The 20,090-nt window shown below is 42.0% G+C and overlaps 1 protein-coding gene across 3 annotated transcripts in view; it reads right to left on the minus strand.

Moving 5' to 3' along the window:
• Positions 1–20,090, minus strand: part of LOC144121208 (ATP-dependent translocase ABCB1-like) — a 123,892-nt gene that overhangs the window by 19,237 nt on the left and 84,565 nt on the right. For all 3 annotated transcript variants that reach the window (XM_077654289.1, XM_077654291.1, XM_077654290.1), the window contains exons 3-16: positions 20,004–20,052; positions 18,668–19,000; positions 17,803–17,936; positions 15,697–15,868; positions 14,199–14,323; positions 13,641–13,757; positions 12,481–12,535; positions 12,247–12,360; positions 7,934–8,044; positions 6,387–6,512; positions 4,889–5,092; positions 2,927–3,097; positions 1,927–2,146; positions 389–507 (exon numbers count right to left, since the gene is read on the minus strand). In XM_077654289.1, coding sequence (XP_077510415.1) covers positions 389–507; positions 1,927–2,146; positions 2,927–3,097; positions 4,889–5,092; positions 6,387–6,512; positions 7,934–8,044; positions 12,247–12,360; positions 12,481–12,535; positions 13,641–13,757; positions 14,199–14,323; positions 15,697–15,868; positions 17,803–17,936; positions 18,668–19,000; positions 20,004–20,052 — 2,050 coding nt within the window. The remainder of the gene's footprint in view (positions 1–388; positions 508–1,926; positions 2,147–2,926; positions 3,098–4,888; positions 5,093–6,386; positions 6,513–7,933; positions 8,045–12,246; positions 12,361–12,480; positions 12,536–13,640; positions 13,758–14,198; positions 14,324–15,696; positions 15,869–17,802; positions 17,937–18,667; positions 19,001–20,003; positions 20,053–20,090) is intronic.

Raw genomic sequence — 20,090 nt, forward strand, 5'->3', positions numbered from 1 at the left:
CTCATGCTACCTTTTCACGCCAGGTGCACAAGCAAGGACATGCATGCCTCCTGAATGCTGACAGCATGTTCTTTGCTTCATTGTGACAAAATGTATATATTTAAATATCAACATTGAAAACTGTAGTCATGGAATCAAACTTTCATATATTTAATAGCAGTACGCATTTTCCAAGAATGTTAAAGATGAAAGAAAAATGCAGAGACTAGTCATAAGGCTAACAAGCATGTTCTGGAGACAAAAAAGCATCACAAAAAACCATTTGTGGACAGGAGGGGAGTGAAAGGTCACTACAGGTTATGCACACCTTATTCCCCGTGAAAAAAAATCAAACCATATTTCTTCAACACGAGAGTTGGGAATGTGCAACAAACAGCAGAGTGCTTACCTTGATGAAGTCATCAGCCAGACGGCTGCATTCACGATCGAATGGCGAGATGCTGTCCAGTAGCAGTGCCTTCCTGCGTCTCCGCAGCAACTCTTCTTCATCGTCTTCGTCCCGTCTTGCTGGAAGAGACTCGGTGTCAAAATGGCTGCGTGCACAACAAAAGGAACAGCGTGTGGAGGGGATAGAAGCGCCCACTGATAAGTGATGTGTGAAGTCTTCAGCATAGATAGCTTTGGTCTCCAAAACACTCATGTCACAGCAAGAAATTATAATCTGCAAAGGTCACAGGTCCAACTGATGCATTGCTTACCAAAACAGATTCAGAAACTGTTTACAAGAGACCGTTTCCTTCTTTAGAGAAGGCAGAGTAATCAGTGCAGCTGAACCAGAGTCTTCCACTGCACTAGTAAACATTTTTAAAGCAGGTGTAATGAACGGGTGCCCCAAGCTGTTTGTTAAGAAAAACTTATCTAACAGAGATGTAGAATTGTCATTGCAAAAAAACTGCAAGCTGAATAAAACGAATTGACTAGCAAAAAAGAGGCTGTTGTTTTTGTAGCATTAAGCATTCGGCTTTTCAGGAAGAAAAAAATAAAGGAAAGAAAACAAGGCTTCTTATATAGAAATTGTAGCCAAAATGATTTCTATAAGTGAGTAAATGGATGAGTGACTCTGAAGCTGTTTGAGTGGCAAGAACGGTAATGCAAGCAAGCAGGTGGTTTGTTGGTTGACAGGGCACATTCAAAAATATTCAAGTGACACTGAATGACTGAAGTGTACACAAATAAACGGAAAAATGGCTCACTTGCAACTGGGCCAGAAAATGCCCAAAACCATGCAAAACTGAGTGAACAAATTAGTGACACACCACACAAGCCATATTCCCAAGTGACCATTTTTGTCAATGGAGTTACTTTTGCATGATACAGTGTCTGGTATGGTGTCTTGCTCCAGTAGAGAGTGCTGCACACAACAAGTCGGCATGCTCTGTTAAATGTAAGGCACCAGCTGCACTTGACCGCATGCATAGAGTTTGCAATATGCCATCAAAGTGCCGCTGTCAGTAACCACAGTGTCAACTTTGCCTACAGATTAAGCATAAAAATGTTTGTGGCTCGCTGAAAAGTGGTTTGGTAGACTCTCCTTTTTAAACTGACACTATGGTCCTGTCAGCATCAGGCATGTTAAAAAAAAACCCCTAAATTCAAACTCCACATTACTCAAACAAACCTTCAGTTCCTTTAGGATTCAAATTATCAAGATTTAACTGCATTCAATCCTTTCGAAAGGAACTAACAGGAGTGCTTTCTGTTGAACACTCATTACAGAGCACCTCACAACTATGCAACGCCAAATTAAAACTGACAGAAATCATGCCCAGCCACAGATTTCTTTCACTATGCTTGGTTCCACTACTCAACCAACAGACATACCATCGAAGCGATGTCTCCGAAAAATCATGTCTCCAAAATAAGGGTTCAATGTTCTAGAAGTCACTCACATGGCTGGCAAACATATAATCAAGCAAACGAGCTCACCGATTGGAGGACAAGTTTCTGGTGGTGCGGCTGGGGGCTCGGAATCCTCGTCTGAGAGCTGGCTGAGCATAAGCTGAAAGTAGAATCCCTTCTTCGCCACCAGGTCATCATGTCTGCCCTGCTCCACAATGTGGCCTTCGTCCATCACATACACCATGTCTGCCTCCCGTAGTGTTGACAGCCGCTGTGTTACTATCAGCGTTGTGCGCCGAGGACTGCCCTGAAAGAAGACGTACTGGTTACTTGCCATCTTATGCAATGACGTACTTCCATGTTTTACATTTTAGGTACCTTTGCCAATTCCCCAACCATAACAAAAAAATTTTAACTCGTTATCCTGACAATGCAGGCCACATAAGAAACTGCAGTTTCTTTGAGAACAGACACAATTAACGACTAATATGGTATTCCTGCGTGGTCAAAAGTCACGTAAAGTTTATCTTGGCTTTTTTTGAAAGCCTGAGCATTCAATTTACCAGTAATTAACACACAAATGGTCATTAATTACTGTTAAAGCACATATAGCTGTACAAGAAGAAGGAAATGCTATCCCCAATAAACAAAGGAACAGAAGTGAAATGACAGAGCTGTCAGACAAAAAAGAACACAAGTAGTTGATTTATAAAATTTGGATTGTTATGTTGTCACTAGGATGTATTGCTGGGTTGAGCTAGAGGACAAGGCATCATGTGGTGTGTGTGTTGAGCAATGGACTACTGCTTAACCGTCGCAGTAGCCAGAACATGACACTTTTTTCATGACGCTTATGAATTGTTTCGAGTATAGATGCAGTGGAGAAGCCCGCTTAACCAAGTATTCAAACATAAGGTGGAAAGACAGATAATTTCCGCAGCACATACCAGGAACAAAACGTACTGAACTGGGGTGAACTACAAGCATGGGTGAACTACAAGCATATTTCAAAACAAACAACGTAGGGCTTGGTTGAAGCAACCATCTGATACAAGCAAATGCATCATGTTCCAATGTAGATTTTCACCTTTGCAAGGGAACGCAAAAGGTGGACTTCAGAGGCAGCATCCAGTGCACCCGTTGCATTGTCCAGAAGCAGAACCCTGGGAGTCTTCACAACTGCACGGGCAATCGCTATTCGCTGACGCTGCCCTTCACTTAGCTGGCAGCCCTGCTCTCCAACCTCAGTCTCATAACCCTGAGAAAAAAAAAAGGGTAAATAAAGTACAGACATCAGACCCCCCGTTAGGTAGCCTCTAAAAAGTAAGTATGTGCAGCACCACAGAAGTGGGTGATCGACAGTGTAGTGCATCTTCAGGAGATGAAGGTAATATTATGCATTTGCACTTGTAGACAGTTTTACAATAGTAACCTTTCTAGCCTGAACAAATTATTTAACAGCTCTTATGGAGCACTGTTTTTTCTCTTTCTGCATGTTCCTATGTTCTCTGCCTGTATTTCTGCCAATCACATTCAGCGATTGTAGTTAGCGTATCATTTTTTCGAGTGGCTACCACTTCTCCGAACTGTTTCGATACTGCAGTACCTATTACATTGCTCTTGGCATTTTTTCAATGCTTTCTTACATGCTTTCTTTCACACATGCACACTTCTAGGACTACAGATGGCATATGCTTCTCCAAGATGAAAAGTTTTGGACGACTGAGAGAAACTTAAACTAAACTCAGTGTTGATCTTTCCTCATAAGTGTCTGAGCCATGCCTAAAGCTCTGAAACAAAGCATATGTGACACATGCTGGACAGACATGCAAGGGCACTGAAACAAGATAAAAAGTAGTTAAAATAAAAAAAAAACAAAAACAAAAAAGCAGCTACATCATTTGGTAGAATATGCTTCAACAAAGATAAGAAATGTTTAAAATGAAAGCAACCCTGCAACGGGATGCCGCAATATTAAAAATCAAGGCATGTGAAGTACCCAAAATTCTATCTTTCCACTTGAAATGAAAACCACCAAAACTCGTGACCAGAACTGTAATTGTTTGCAGTGAGTGCCAGATCATTTTAGCACTTTTTCTCCTCTTTTTTTCTTTTTTGCTGAAAACAATGAACTTTTGCAACAGAATTGGGAAAATTATGTTTCATACAAAACTTTCACAGTATTACTGTAAATGCACAGTCACTAGAATAATTTGTATTTCAGCTGAGCCTCACGATAATGAACCTGTAATAACCGAACTTCCACCCCAAACAGATATTCTGGTGTCTCAGAAACGAACCCTCTAACCCCTTCTCCTGGTAAGCATGTGGCGACACCTAGCTGGTCAAATACGACACCCAGGGCACTGCAAACTTGGCCCGTGATGCCGCACACCAGTTCCCATGGTGCCACATGACATGCCTTCCGCTGCTGCGACATGACTTGTGCTTTAAGGTCCCACCTAGTGGCTGTGCACCATATTCTCACACCACGATATGAGGAGGACCCTCCTTTCCTGTGCTAAAAGATGGCACAGTGCACTCCATCACGTGCAGCTCTTCTCCATGCTTTTCCTGAGCAGGTTGGCTACATGGACATTTGAGAAACATTCAGTTTTGCAAAGAGCTCAATCAACCCTGCCTGCTGTTGTGTATGATCAAGTGGTCTTGTGGGAAGCCTTTGTCAGTACCACTGTGTAGGAACATAATTCTCTCCTTTTTGCTCCCAGTGCTATAGACAAGCTACAAAGTTATCACTTTTCATTGCAGTTTGGCTTTGGCATGTCAGCATGTTGTATTTCATGGCAGAGAAAATCTCGCAGAAACACAAATTTTCGCCTTCCCAGAAGACTTCATTTTTGAGGGGTTCGACTGCCATCCGTAAAGAAAATGGTTAAACACAGAGAACAAGCAAAAAAAATTGGCATTGGTAGGACAAGGGTTGCATCAAATTACCAGCTATCGGAAAGCAGAGAGAAAAATTTACAAGACACGGCTATTTTTATTATCTTCTATCAAGGGAGCACATGGCTCACAATGTGGACTTTACCTTTGGGAGGCTGATGATGAAATCATGCATGCCAACAAGCTTGGCTGCCTCGACTACTTCTGCCATCGTGGTCTCCTCCTGGCCAAACTGGATGTTCTCAGCGACGGAGTAGTTGAACAGAGTGGGTCGCTCACTCACAAGGCTCACCTTTGAACGCAGCCAACGTACACTCAGCGAGCGCAAATTCACACCATCTAGAGTGATCTGCGTTGAAAGGAGAGTAAAAAGAAAAGCATTTCTTGTGCACTGACTTCTGACTAAAGTAATTTCTTATGTTCAGGTTTATTCACCAGACATAAGCAAATGAAAGCAACACTCAGTTTGACCACGAAATGGCATATACAACCAGCATTTTGAAAACAGAAGTCCTACTTTATAGTAGTTCCCAACAGGCACTGATTAGCCAAGGCTGAAAATGAAAAACCATAGAAAGAAAATTTTTTGTTTGCACATAAATTTGACATTACCTAGTGCTGTGGTACAAACTGAAGATTAGAAGTCTTCCAAGTTTCTTCCGAAAGAGACCTATCCTGAGTACAGTTTTCTTTACTCCAAACCATGAATTTGCTCATGAGAACCCTGCTGACAAGATTTATGCTAAGTTGAAAATGGAACCTATCACTGCTAAACAATCCATTTTCAGAATGAAATATACACCAACACTCTTCACAGGACTCAATGGGTTGACACATTTGATTGAATGCACAACAGAAACATACTGGTGTCAGGAAATATCCAACGCTGCGACAAGATACTATACCAGCTTTTGTATCACATAAAAATATTAATTAAACCTTCAAAGCTAACCGTTTCGACAGTGATCACAGCAAGTTGTGAATCGGTCCCATCTTCAAGGTGAAGTTTTCCAATACTATTGTTTAAAAGCTCAAAGCTTACAAGGATAACTTTTTGACCCTTTAAAGTAAGGACTATTATGTTGCTAAGGTATTATGACTATTATGATCTTGTAAAGGTAGAAGTGTACGCTGCTTGTGGTCTCATGCGCTGCATATATCTAAAGCAGGGCAAAGGGCACAACACTCAGAACACTTGTTTCCAGTCTTTATTCCTTGTTCTCCTTTAAATGCCTCACTGAGCTAACTAGAGCCACTTACTGTATACCTCCCCATCAAAAATTTCATGGTGATGTATCTTTCCCAATTCCAGTTCCAATTTTTATAGCTATGCATAGCTTTAAGGTGAACCACAACATTAATGAGCATCAGCGAAATGGTAACACACAAATGAAAACCCAAACATACAGCATGCACGCCAACAGCACACTTAAGCATCCCTTATCAATGCAAGCCTCTCAAGCTCTAAAAGCATCATAACTGCAAAACTCCCATAAAAGCATAAATGACAGTAAAAAATAGTCATGCCCTTCTATACCTTATGTAACTTGCACACACTGCTTTCTCTCCCCAAATGACTAGACCTGCTGCTCACTGCTCGGTTTTATTCAGCCATCCCAGTGGTATCAGAGAAGAGGGCTTACCTCGCCATAGCAAGGGTCGTAGAAGCGGACAACCAGGTTGAGCAAAGTGGTCTTTCCTGAGCCGCTTGTGCCACACAAGGCCACCACCTGGCCCTCACTTGCTTCCAAACTGACATCACGCAGAACCTGGCAGTCACGGCAACAGAGCAGTAAGCATGAGTGAAGAATAAAAGAACTAGGGCCACCTCTTCCACCAAGTGCTTTCCTTAAAAAGTATGGGTGATCTGACAAACCCAATAACTTGTGCCCCCGTTTTCATATTTTCAACAAAACCTTCTCTTTTGCAAGTCGCGACTTTCATTTGGAAATTGGCACAAGTGATGCTGTTTCTCAATGGGTCAGTGAGTGCCTGTCACTGCGATGCTATACGTATGTTCTGTTTGGCGCAATATATTAGGGCACTGCAATTTCTTTTGGACTTCAGTGACTTTCTTTTTGGTTCCGTTGGATTTTTTTTAATTTCCAAAGCATCCACAAGCGTGGGGCACCTTCTTTTAAACAGCGCAAGACGTGGACGCAGAAGGGACACACAGGACACACACAGCGTTGAGAGCATGATTGTGAGGAAGCATTTTATTGTTTTGAAAGGCATCAGGCAACACAGCTGCAGTGCTGCTTATCCTCAAGAACTCAGCTGCTAATGCAATGAAATCATTTAAAGCAAGCTGATCCTCCCTCCTTCTTTTCATTCGTCCAGCATGAAGCACTTGTAGCAACCAGCGTTAAAAAAGATGTGCTATGCAATTAATACAAGTTCTTTCAACTGCGGGGACTTGCCCCTTTTTCAACCCCACACAGATTATACAACATCATGCTTAGTACAAAGTTCACATATCAAAATGTGCAATAATGTTCAATACAGCACGCCAGAACCATTTTTTGCTCATCTGTTGAACAGTAGTTCCAAATGGCGTGCGACTAGAATTTCTCTAGATCAGCACAAAATCCTGGAATATGTATCTTGCAGCTCTCCAATTCTCATCTTGCTGAACCATGCATGCAGACAGTAAAATTCTTTCTTGTAACTCTTATTCCTTGGCTTCGAGCCAAGTGCATCTGTGAGGATCGTAGCAATATAAGGTTCTGCCCATGTGAACGTGAAACATTGCTCATTCAAGAAATACGAGTGCAAAGACTGCTTTTAGTATCATAGATATGTCTTCTACATTCCAATTCCCTCACAGGAAAGCCCAACAATGAAAGTTGGAAGCACACAGATACTGCCTGACGAACAAGACCCATATTGCTCTCAGTAAAACGTACGGCAAAACTAATGTCACATTATAATATCAGGTTGAATGGACAAAGCAGAGGAGACACTCTACTGATAAAGCAAATCATGGTTAGAACATCAATCCCTAGGCAAGCCAGTGAAGAAGCAATTTATTTTTCATTTCTTTACGTTGATACTACAGTACAAAGAGTGGTGACAGACTCGCACAGATACCACATGCCAGATATACAAGCAGAAGCATGCAAACGAGAGCACGGAGACAGCGTGAGGTGTTTGACTTGGTTTTGTTGGAAGAGTCAAGTTGCGTCCTTACCATATGACCAGGGAACTTGGGATAAAAAAAGCTGACATCCTTAAAGGACAAATCAGATGTGAACTGCTTCAGCTGCAATCCAAGCTCAGAGTATGAGTCAATATCAGGCGTCTGAAAAAGGAAAGCAAACAAAACTTAAATAAATTAAGAAAGGGACATCAAGGTCGCCTAATAAAAATATGAATCACAGATCAAAATTTCACGCCAAGTTTTGTGGTTAGAAATGATAATCTCAGTACTTAATAATAAAAAAAAAACTAAAGCTGAAATTTTTATACTTCCATTCCTTTTGGCCAAACTTTATTATTTTTAAAATCCTATAACCTATGCAGCAATTGCTTGTTTGCACTAACAATAAGACAAAGCTAAACATGAGAAAAACATGTGGCTAATAAAGAATACTAGGCAGATGGTACTGAAGCATCCAGATGAATGACTAACAAGAAGCATTCATAATAAGCAATGTTTTTGAATATAACAATGATTCTCTTGGGGATTTTAATTTGCATTTAACGACTTATTTGCTCTCTTCCTTGCACCAGCCAGAGCTGGAGGGCAAAAAAGCCATGTGAGGGATTGGCAATCCAAGAATGAACTTCTGTATCAGAGTCGCTTAAATTGGTACAAGCAAGAAGAAAGCATTCAGCTTATTTCACGCACTTTTTCAGTATCCCATAACACAGAGCGACGTTCAGACGTTCACTGCTTCCATGACAACAGCCCTCTGCTCTCAAGTTATCAGGACTGACTGATAACACTTAGTGTAAAGGTTTTTTATTTTGTTTTCAGCCACTGAATTTTCATTCTATTCAATTTCGTGGCGGAATCGCCACTGCGTTGGAGGTCAATATTTTCAGTTTAGATTCAGCCAGAACCACTCTTTCAATACTGCTTACTCTAGCCATGACTCTTCTCATTAAAGAATTCACGCCAAACTGACAGCAACACAGTAAGCCAAAGTCAGTTCATCACTTCGTAATGCAATATTTCTGCCCTGCAAATTGGTCATCCTTGGCCTCAATACCATGCGAGTGTGATTGCCCACATCTTTCACGACCACTTGAGCATAGCATAAGCGTTTGCATATACCTAAACTCCTGCTTTATAAAAGTTGAAACTTTTCAACGAAAGCATGTTACAGTTAACTTTATTTGCGCTGTCTGTAAACGCACAACAAATACACATATATTTATCATTGACTTGAAGAAAGAGGAGTGTCGCTGTCCGTGCTACCAACAGTAAGGGTTTACAACATTGCACACTTATATTTTATTCTTGCTCAGTTTATTATTAGTCTATTGTCTCACATGACAGGTGCCCTCATACACATCTGCTTTAGAAAAATTTTTTCCTGTGGCAACTTACAATACCCAGTGATGAATCTAAACACAAAAAAATAAAGGGGAACAATTTAAGCAGCCATTCGGGAAGTAGAGGTGTCACCTTATTTGAAGCAGAGCAGCTGTGTAACAGTAAGCATTTACGCATTTACACTTACATAAAGGTGTCCTTGAAAACTTTTTTTTGTTGTAGAAAGATAAATTTTCAAGGGTCATATCGAAGAATCAATTTGACAAATACTTTCGTGTACATACACAAAGGATGCTAACCACAAAAATATACACAAGTACATAATAGATACAACATGGACACACATTAGAAATATAAAACTGCACACACAGCTATGTGTATTGTCGTGTTCAAAGCAGCCTGCAACATGAGACCTTTGGTCTGAGCATGCTTCACGAGCCACTGCATGCCTGGAGCAACCAAAGAGCGATGGATTAGCTAATATAAAACGGGAAAGGTTCCCTCCAGGGTTTGTAACCATTTAGTGCTGTGTATGATGCAGCATTAAGCTATAAACCACTACACATACTCTGGCTGCAGGTTGTAAGTGTACGCTTTACATGCAATAAAATTAAAATGAATTTGTGTATGCATATGCAAGCAGTACCACGTGGTGCCAAACACCACCATTTATTTATACCTAAAGCTGACAGATTTTCTGATGATAGCATTCAGCCCTCCTTGCACGGCTTATTATTTGTGCACATGGAAAAGCGGAAGGTGTGCAAGCCTTGATTGGGTCATGCCGTGGCTAAGCTGTTTATTCATGCACTGTACGGTTTTTGATGACCTCTTAAGTAGAGATGCAGACGTCAAAATTGGTGGAAGGCTTTCACACCTGTTGCAACCATTTCTGCCAAGCCTCCAAGATTTTTTGCGCTGTGGTTCTACTTAGGAGCAATAATAAAAAGGGAAGAAAAGCAGCAACCCTCCTGAAAGCCTATGAAAATCAATACCAGCCGTGCCACGACATAAGTATAGTAGTACCTGCAATAGGAAAAAGAGAACAGCGAGAGAGAAAAGGCAGGAAGGTTCAGCAGATGTGTTTCGTCAGCTACCCTGCACGGGGGAGAAGAGGATGAGAAGACAGGAATGAGACAAGAGCAGAAAGGAGAACAGGTACAGTGAAGATGCACTGACGTGCACTGAGTTTACAAATGGTCCCCCGAGGCCTGCAGACTTAATTTACTGCAGTCACAGTCAAACGGCCTATGGGTTATGGAGAAGTTGGGCCATGGTCCAGGTATCTTAGCTTCTAAGAAAGGTCTGGCGTAAATTTGGCTTAATCACATCCACAGGGCCCTGCATGGGGTGTCGAAGCAAGGAAGCAAGAGGCACAGGATGTTGTTTATGGTTTGTGGTTCATGGGGTTTAACGTCTCAGAGTGACTCAGGCTAGGAGGGATGCCATAGTGGAGGGCTCCGGTAATGGATAATTTCGACCATCTGGGGTTCTTTAACGTACACTGACATCGAACAGTACACGGGATGTCGGTGCGCAATTGTTTCCCGACACATTAGCTTCTCAATGCCAGGCTGAATAGCGTGCAGTACACTGCTATTACTTGGCATCACCTGTCCAGATGGGATTTTGTAAGTCTGTAGTCCTGTACAGGACAACAGTGCCCATATGAGACCGTGGTGATCAAATTTACACAAGCAAACAAATCTCTCAATACCACATTCCTTCGGCCAAGTATAGAAAACTGGACAGGCTTGTTTCTCAGCTAAAATCTTCTTGGTGGTGGTGTCAGCCCTGCCTCCCAGGCTGTTTCAGGCATGAGGTTCATTTGTGCGAGAGGAGTTGGCGTTAAATTGTCTCGTAACCTCCGTACAAACTACTTGCCAAGCAGATGCAGCACATCTTAGAGAGCCAAGTCAACTTGTTTTGCTGCTATTTTGTGACATGGAGTAACAACAATGTGAGCAAGCACACTTGTAAGCTCTTTTGTATCATGTGTCCTTCACAGTTTCTAGAATAGTAATTGCGCACAGACGACATGACAGGATGGGCACTGACTCCAACTAGTTTATTGAAACAGATATTTGTACATTGATTTCGAAAGAATGCAGTAAGTGCATTTGCATTTACGACCATCAAAAGAAAATGCACTGTAGAGTAAGGAGACTAGACAGCATATTATCGCCTATTTTCTAGTAGTAATCTGAATTTGCTTGTTCGCAGAGAGACTGAAGTGGTGTTGATGTGCATGTTGCCTCTGTCCTTAATAAAAAAATGCTGTGCATCAGCACCACTTCAGTCTCTCGGCGAGCAAGTAAATTCAGATTACTAGCAAATAGGTGATAATATGTTCTCTACACTCCTTAATCTATGATGTTTTTTTTTATGGTATTAAATGTGCATGTGCTTACTGCTTTCTTTCCAAATCGTTGTATGAGTGTGTGTGTTTTAATAAACTCGGTTGGAATCAGTACTTGTCCTGTCGTGTCTATGTGTGCTCATCTGAAGTAAGTAGCATTGAATTACTATTCTAGAAACTGCGCATCACCAATTAACCCCGCAACACTCTTCTTGTGAGCTAACCCTCCCCTTTCACTCAATATTATCATTTAAGGCCAACAGGGGAGGAAGTATGTTAAAAAATAAAAGGCAAATTGACTAGTGCCAACAAAACTGAACAACACAATGTACATAAGGCAAAAGTGAGGCGGTTAGTTTACAAAAAACCGATACCAAACTAAGACAAATAAACATACACAATGATCGAAATCACGCCGACACACGACAGTCAAATGCTTGTCCATTCTCAAATTTCAGAGAATCGAATTCTGCCTTAGCTAAAGCTCTCTATTTTGTCTTGTCATTCACTTGGCTTAACAGCAGGTGTTATTTCTGGCTTCTTCAAATATTAGGGATTTCTTATTATGGTCAACATAACGAAAAAGTTAAAACAAAGTACTTCATTTTATTACTCCACATTTGCTAAAGTCACTGAAACTTACCCTGTCAATCACCTCGAAGGCACGGCCAGCTGCCATCTGTGCCACCGCAATGCTGTTGAGCTGTGGCAGTGCATTGCCCAGTGAGAAAGAGCCCACCATGACCGCAAAGAAAACCTGCACCAAACGTCAAAGTGATTCACAAGTTGCAGCATTTTTGTCTTCTGCCTGCTGGACAGGACAAGTCAGCATCTCTCACAAAGCACACAAGAAGGAATAGCAAGGGCCAGTACTCACAATAAATGCCCTGCCAGGGTCCAGCCTCGATGCTGCCACAAGAACAGAACTGTACCTGAAAGCAAGACAGTAAGTAACAAGAGTAAGAATGCAAAGCCTTCCTAAGTACATTGTGCCCACACAAGTACACATTAAAACTGATTGATTGAAAGTCCTTTATTTTGAGAGGAAGGCACCAGGCCAGTGTAAATGGGGAAAGAATGTTAGTCACACTCAAGGTCCGAATCAGTATACTGCCCATTTTGCTCACATTGAAATATCACCCAAAGTACCTAATGGCAGAATGTAAAGAACGAAATAAGATGAGTGCCTGAATGGAATGTAACCACAATTTGACAGAATGTCAATTTTTAGCTTCTAACGTTTTCTTTCTGCATCTCATCAAAGAATGCTGTCCTTTTAAAAATGACAGGATATCGAAGCCTTGAACGAAGGGTTCCCAAAACTGGTTTCCACAGAATCTTTACGTTCCTAGGAGAGCTTTTGGATTCCCCAGGAACCTAAATCGATACATGCCTGAACTCCCAAGTTTCTTTTAAACCATTTTATTCTTGGACTAATTATATAATTGCCATAGCAGGCTGTCACTTTACAGCCGCTCATTTTGAAAAGAATTTGGGCACTTCTTGAGCCTCCATGCGTTTGCATGCTCCTTTTTGCATGCAGGCCGGGCAGGAAGGGACGGAAGCCAAGGCAGATGGGGTTTGTCAGCACTTCTGAAGGCACTGGAATTCCCTGAGGCTAAAAAGATTGATGATACCTGTTGTAAACAGTATATGTAAACACATTACTTTAGTACTAAAGCATCAGGAACTACATGTACATTGTCTTTAACAATTTCATCGGTTCCATTAAAGTTAATGTTACGAACTTAACTAGCAAGCAGGCACCATATTTCCTTGCATAGTGAGCGCACCGGCTATTTTATTTGTCAAAATACAAAATTTTGCTAACATACTATGCTGGGCAATTAATGCAGCTGCAAATTGTTGTATACTTTGTTAAAAGATAGATGCCTTCATTATGCTTTAAATATAGCATATGAACTCTGCATATGATTAAATGCAAACCATGCAATAAGCATAAGCAACCTCAAACTGCCAACTGCCTGCACATTCGAAAAGTCTGTCAATGCATCCTTGTTTCACATCCAGACTTACCAGAAAGCAAGTGCGTAGGCACCGTAGAGGACCACAAATGTGAGGCCAAATCCAAACGCCATGGCAACATACTTGCGTCGTGCAGCAGTCTTGCCTGCTTCTAGCGCAGTCATGTACCTGAGTATAAAGAGAAAGTTCAGTCCATGACACCCTACACCAGCAATGCAAGACAGAAATCATGTGCTGGCAATACTAGCATGCAATGCATGACGGTACATCAACTCAAACTGAAATCTGCACTTGTTGAGATGTAAACTTAGCGCACTGGCTTGCTATGACAAAGGGCATTTGCACAAGTAGCCCCAATCCTGTACGAACATTTCATCAAGTGCATATGCCAATGTGCACATAGCCTCAAAGAAAGGCATTGAAATGCTTAGGCACACTTGTCAAATGGGCTGCAGTTGTGATGCTAGCGAGAATTGGATGTATATCACAAACAAAAAAATACATTGAAGAATTAAAATTACTGAAAAGGTCTTGCTCAACTAAACTTGCATGAGAAAACTGAAAAGGGGACACAGAGTAGTGGAGGCACAAGAGAGAAGACAGACTCACCGTTGCAGCTCGCTGTACTGAGCACAGAAGGCAGCGACCGTCCGGATCTTGCTCAGCACTTCCAGGGCCACGCCTCCAGCCTGAGCATACTTCTCTTGCTCCTTGGCTGCTGACTGGGACACCATCTGAACACCACACATTGTGGCACCATGGTAAGTGCTATGCCCCGCAACTAAAACCTTTCAGTTGGCGCTTCTCAAATCAGGTCCCACGAAAGCATTTCAGAGGTGAGGTGTTTGAAGCCTGATGCTTTCATAGCTGGATAATGCTTGTGCTCATTCACACATCACATCTGAGTCTCGTGACGCTTTTCTGGACCAGCGCTCTTCGAATGCTATCCCTCAAATGTACTTAGAGCTGTAGTTTGATAACCCCCTGCAACTTTGACCAACTTGGAGAACAAGTGATTAAGTAATTGCGTGTAAGTAACTCACACTTTTTAAAAGTTTTTAAAGCTAAAATTGAGCCTTGTGGACAATACACCAGGTGGACACTGTAGATCGTATATTACGGTACATCACCCAACTGAACACAGTTCTTAAATTTCGCAACAATGGGCACAACTTCTTTTTCCACTGTCTAACATTACTGCAGTGCTGCAGGCATTGTCCTCTGGTGCAATGACGACAATGGCTATGGTGTCCTCTGGTGGTACCGATGATGGCACGCACAGTCTGAACTGACTCTCTTTAGAGTACAGACTCTCACTAACACCACCAGCGTTCTTAAAAATGAATGGCACTATGCAGAAGTGGCATTCTGCACAGTTTAAATAAATGGTGAAGTGCAGCCCCTCTTGAGCTAGTTCCAGAAGTGTCAGCTAATTAGTGGACCTGAAGTAAGTTATGCGCATGCTACCTTGCATTCATGATAAACGGCACTAAATGAGCTTGGCCACCACGTAGTCCTTGGCCGCTGAGACACTGGCACTCGTCAGAACCACTCAATGCAAAGCGAATATGCTAACACTCTCTGGCGTTTTTCTTTTATGCCAGTGATCAGAAAAGAGCACACAGCAAGGATGCGGCTACCACAACTTCGTTACAAGTATATTTCACAGCATTTATATTAAATGGCCAAAATACATGCTGGGAAGCATGAGTGGTCATTTTGAAAGAAGTCCGTCACTGAGCTGCGACGACAGCTCACGAGCTCCTTGCAATTAACAGGAGGATGCACACCAACTTGAGAGGCATCAATAGATACGGCTTCTACTGCATTCACAAGTTGCGAATGACTATAATGTTTTCATCTTCTTTGTCTTAGTATTTGTCATCCTTTTCAATAATGCACAAAGAGTCCCAGACAGGTTCACAACTGAGATTCACTGCTCTGAGTCCTTAAAAAAGCACAAATATCAATGAAAGATTAAAAAAATTTATTTCTCTGCTCCCTCTCCTGTTTTCTATCTACAGGTCCAGTTCCTTTAAGCGGCATCAAAACAAAATGATATCCAAGAACAAATTAAAAAAAGATGGTGAGTTTCAAGGGAACTTACGTTTCCTAGAAAGGCTGAGGCAAAGGCAAGCAGTGGTGTGACTGACATGATCACCAGAGTGAGCTCCCAGCTCTCGACGAACCCCGTAGCAAAGCCGGTCACAAACGTGGACAGGTAGTGGATGAAGAGGCCTACTTTGTCGCCCATACCCTCGCGTAGACGCTCCATGTCCCTGAAGAGGTAGGAAAGAAAACAAAATAATTTTCTACCAAAAAATAGCATTCTAATTTGCAAGAATGGCTGTTAAAGCAGTTTGCATATATGCATAAGAATTTCAAAAAAGCCATGAACAATAGTAATAAAGTATCAATGATAAAAGCAATCTGGGCCTTCCAACGAGCGATGTGTACAGCAAAAGCAAAACACTGTGACGTTTTGCCTAACTCAAATGGTGACATGTTTGAAAAGTCATGCCTGTAGAGCTGTCCATCTATCCAACAATTTATCTCATCCACATTCATGTTTTTGCCACTCTTTTCTGATACAAAAAAACTGCAGCACATATGGCTTTATCACTAAAAGGTGGCAGTGAATCTCAAGGGCATGAATGACCTCATGAAGCACTGCAATGAAGGAAAATTTCTGAAGGCAATGGCTTGTCCACCCAGCCCTGTTTTATGCATAAAATACGATTTCCATACAAATAGACAAAAAAAAAACTGCAGGAAGAAAACACTTAAGCTCCACCTTAAGGGTATGAAGTGATAGTGTTAATGGGTTAATGCCCATATATGCAAAATTGGTCATTCTCTACTTTATATTCGTAGATTGCAGGGAGCCCTCATACCACTCCTGGCGCAGTGGTCCAGCAGTTAAGCGATACACCACTACCTTATGATGGCAGGTGCTGCCACTGGTGGGACATGTGAGACCCTGGTTGCTCTTCCCAAGAAATCTCACCACCAATCATTAACTGAACCGTCGCCTGCCATGGTGGGCAGTTTGGTCGCAATCCGATGGGCAGGTTGCGATGATAACGCAAGGTCACGTGACCTAGGTGGCCCACCTGCCACCTAGGTTGCTTCTCTGGGAATTTTTTTCGGATTTTTCACTCACGGCCAACAATGCCGACGAAGACTTTTCTGCAACGCGAGGCCCTTAGCACTGTCGCATTAATGTCCAGCGTACTAATAGATGTGAAATGTTAAAGGTGGCATCCTTGACACTAGGTGCATGTAGAAGAACTGCAGCTAATATTTATTGTTCCTTCAATAGCAGGAACGGCCATAAGCATTTTGAAACAGGCTTCCCTTATAGTATTTTCTATCAGAACTTTAGTGCTAAGAAATAAAGCACACACGAACTTTTACTTTCCCAAATGCAGATTCCTCTTGCCTACAAGCAGCACAGGACTCTCACGGGTGCTGATAGAAGTTCTCAGAAAACTAAGTGTGTGTAGAAAAGAATTTTGGTAACCTGTGCCAGTAATATTACAAAACCTCCTTGCACTGCTTCAATGACTATGACAGTTACTTGCTGCCATTCTGTCTGAGCTATCAGTGCTGTGTACGTGCGCCCTTCTCGTCCTCGTGTTTTGTGCTGCATCGGTAATGACCAACGAACTTGCCCAAGCTTCCACTTTGTCGCTAGTCTCTCTGTCTAGCTTGAGTCTTTACTGCTTGGCTAATCTCGGTAACTGGTTTCTTTCAGTTTCATAATTCCTGATTATCATCAATCATTATACAGCCCATGACATGCGTTCCCCCTTAACCGACTCCTCCACCACTCATGCGAAGACTTGAAATGCATACAAGCTGTACACTGAACATAAACAGGTGCAAGTGTGCAATGGCAAAGCAGGACTGCCCTCTGTCTGTCATGCTCATCACCCTTTTCATCATGTATATATAGTTAATAAATGCACAAGCCATTCTTTTCACATCAAGTAGTAGCTCTCACTATCTGATGGTGGCTGTGGCTACTATTGGACATTGGAATAGCATTTAAGCAAGAAGTTGGTGTAATTTCATTAAAATCTTGCATTCACAGCAGTGTGTAGCAGGTTTAATGCAATGGTGCACTTTAAGGCAAGTGAATTTCAATTCTGATGCAATTCCAGTTTCTAGGAAGCTGAGTTCAGTTGACATTATTCCTATCGACACTTACTCATTCATTCTTGACGCAACTTCAGTAGCACGGTGCCTGTCAAACCAGGCCGCATCTTGCCGCAAGAGTGAGTAGAACAGTTCTTGCCGCAGTCTGTACAGCTGACGATCACAGGCTCTGGTCCAACACCATACCTGTCAATTAAAACGTATGTTCTCTAACAAATAAATGCCAAAAGTGAAACTGAAGCCAACCAGACAACTTGTCAAACAACAGTGCATGCTGGACACAAAAGTACAAGTTTTAAAATGACTGCTACTTAAATGAACAGCACTAAAAGCATTAAATGCTTCTCTATAACAGCACTGACTGCCTTGCTTAGGGTACAGCTCTGCATTTACAGTAATACCTTTTACAACTTGATAAGAATCTGAAACAAGGGGCCCTCGTGTAACATGCCAATAACCACATTTTCCAAAAGTAAATAATTTAGGAATGCTGCTTGCTTATTGCATTTGGACATTAGCACGAAATTCCAGAGAGCAAGTGAATGGACAATAAACCAAAATCTGAGGGATTGGATTTGAACTATGTGAATTAAGTACCATATCAACAGTCAACTGCATCACAGCGTGAAAGTGCAAAAAAAAAAAGAGAAATGAGAAGAAAAGAAAAGGAAGCAAACGTTTCCATTTTCTAGCACCGGTTATCAACATTAGGCTATTCTAATCTGTCTGGCTTGCAGGCTAGAGCAACATTAAGCATGCGAGCTCATTGAGACTAAGTTCTCGCATACTAATCGTTCACGATCATCTTGGTAACACTGAGTGACTAAAAAAGGCAGATAAAAGAGCGAGTGTGACAAATCACTCAACAGTAGAAGACAAAGAAAGTTTTGGTATAAGAAGAAATTAAACTGACGTACATGAATAAACGAAGACACAAAGACGACCGCAGCAATGATGACATAGGTGAGTGCAAACTTGTTCATCGTGTTGTTGTACTCGAGGATCGTTACAGGGTCAAACATAGACATTGCCCCGCTGCGCCGTATTGCTTCTCCAAAGGTCTCGGCCGGTGGCAATGTGGTAAAGTTGGTGCTGTCACCATCGTAGAAGCCTGCTTGTTGCTGGTGGATGAAGGCATTCGTCATGTGACCGAACACAATGGCCAATAGTGGCCAGCCGGCGCCATGCAGAATGGCAAAGATAGTGCCCAGGAACAGCAGGATGAAGTCTTGAGCAGTGGCATAGCGAAACTGCGGTGCAAATGCAACAAGTAAGAGGCGAATCCAGGTTAAAGTTCCTAACTGGTTTATAGAACAATTCCCAGTTGATTCTAACCTAAATCAATTGATCCTATCTGTAATCGACTGGGAATTGATCCATAAACCAGTCTGGAACGTAGGAACGTGCATATGATTTTTTCACCTAATGATGCAGTATGAGAAAGCCACACACCAAAATCCAAATAGGGGAAAATATACACTCTCTGAGCATGCCTCATGTAATATGAATTACAGCGTTGGCTAACTATCGAGCCATTGTGGAAACTGAAGCGGTGGGTACCTTTACGAGTTTTATGTGGAACCAAAATGATGGAACCTGACAATAATCAATGTTCCAACAGAAATGAATGTGTCATCTAACTTGATCTTATTTGTGTGCGTATATCCACGAAGTATGTAGAACAAGCCTGATAAACACTATTTCAAAGTTGCATCTGACAGAAATAATTTTTCCCTATTATCAGCGATACCTGTTACAGCTGCCAGCTTGAAAAGCAAGAACAGCTGCTGGCCTGAGCAATAAGGTCACACCTTATTGCATCCCCGGTACACTTAAACTGCCTGTGGCCGAGAAGCATCCATTGATATGCAAGGGCAGCACGGTAATTTATATCGTATTTGATCCAACGAGAGTGAAGTGCTTGCGACAAACTCATGGAGATTCTGCACAATCAGAGGCATGATCGACAAAACGAAGGCGACATGATGTGGGTGCTCAAATCACGACGTACTGTATGTGGCTTTCAAGTTCCAAAAGACATTTCCTGCAACCTGCATTCACTCGCAGGACAAATTTGTGCCCATACACAACAAGCTCACCTTTCTTTAATTTATTCTAGCCGTAGTTCGTGGCAAAGGTTACCCAAAGGAAATTGCACAGCGCGCGCGCGCGTATTTACCTGTTCGCGAATGCTTGTCATGCAATGTAGCGTTACACCAAATAAATAATAAACGAACGGTCCATGGAACTTACCAGTTTCCAGTAAGAGACCTTCTTTGGTCGCGGCCACCTGTCATTGTTCCTGCAAAGAGCACAGCACGGAACAGCTGCGTTACACTT

Source organism: Amblyomma americanum, chromosome 2 (assembly GCF_052857255.1).
Source record: "Amblyomma americanum isolate KBUSLIRL-KWMA chromosome 2, ASM5285725v1, whole genome shotgun sequence".
In the NCBI taxonomy this organism is placed as follows: domain Eukaryota; kingdom Metazoa; phylum Arthropoda; class Arachnida; order Ixodida; family Ixodidae; genus Amblyomma; species Amblyomma americanum.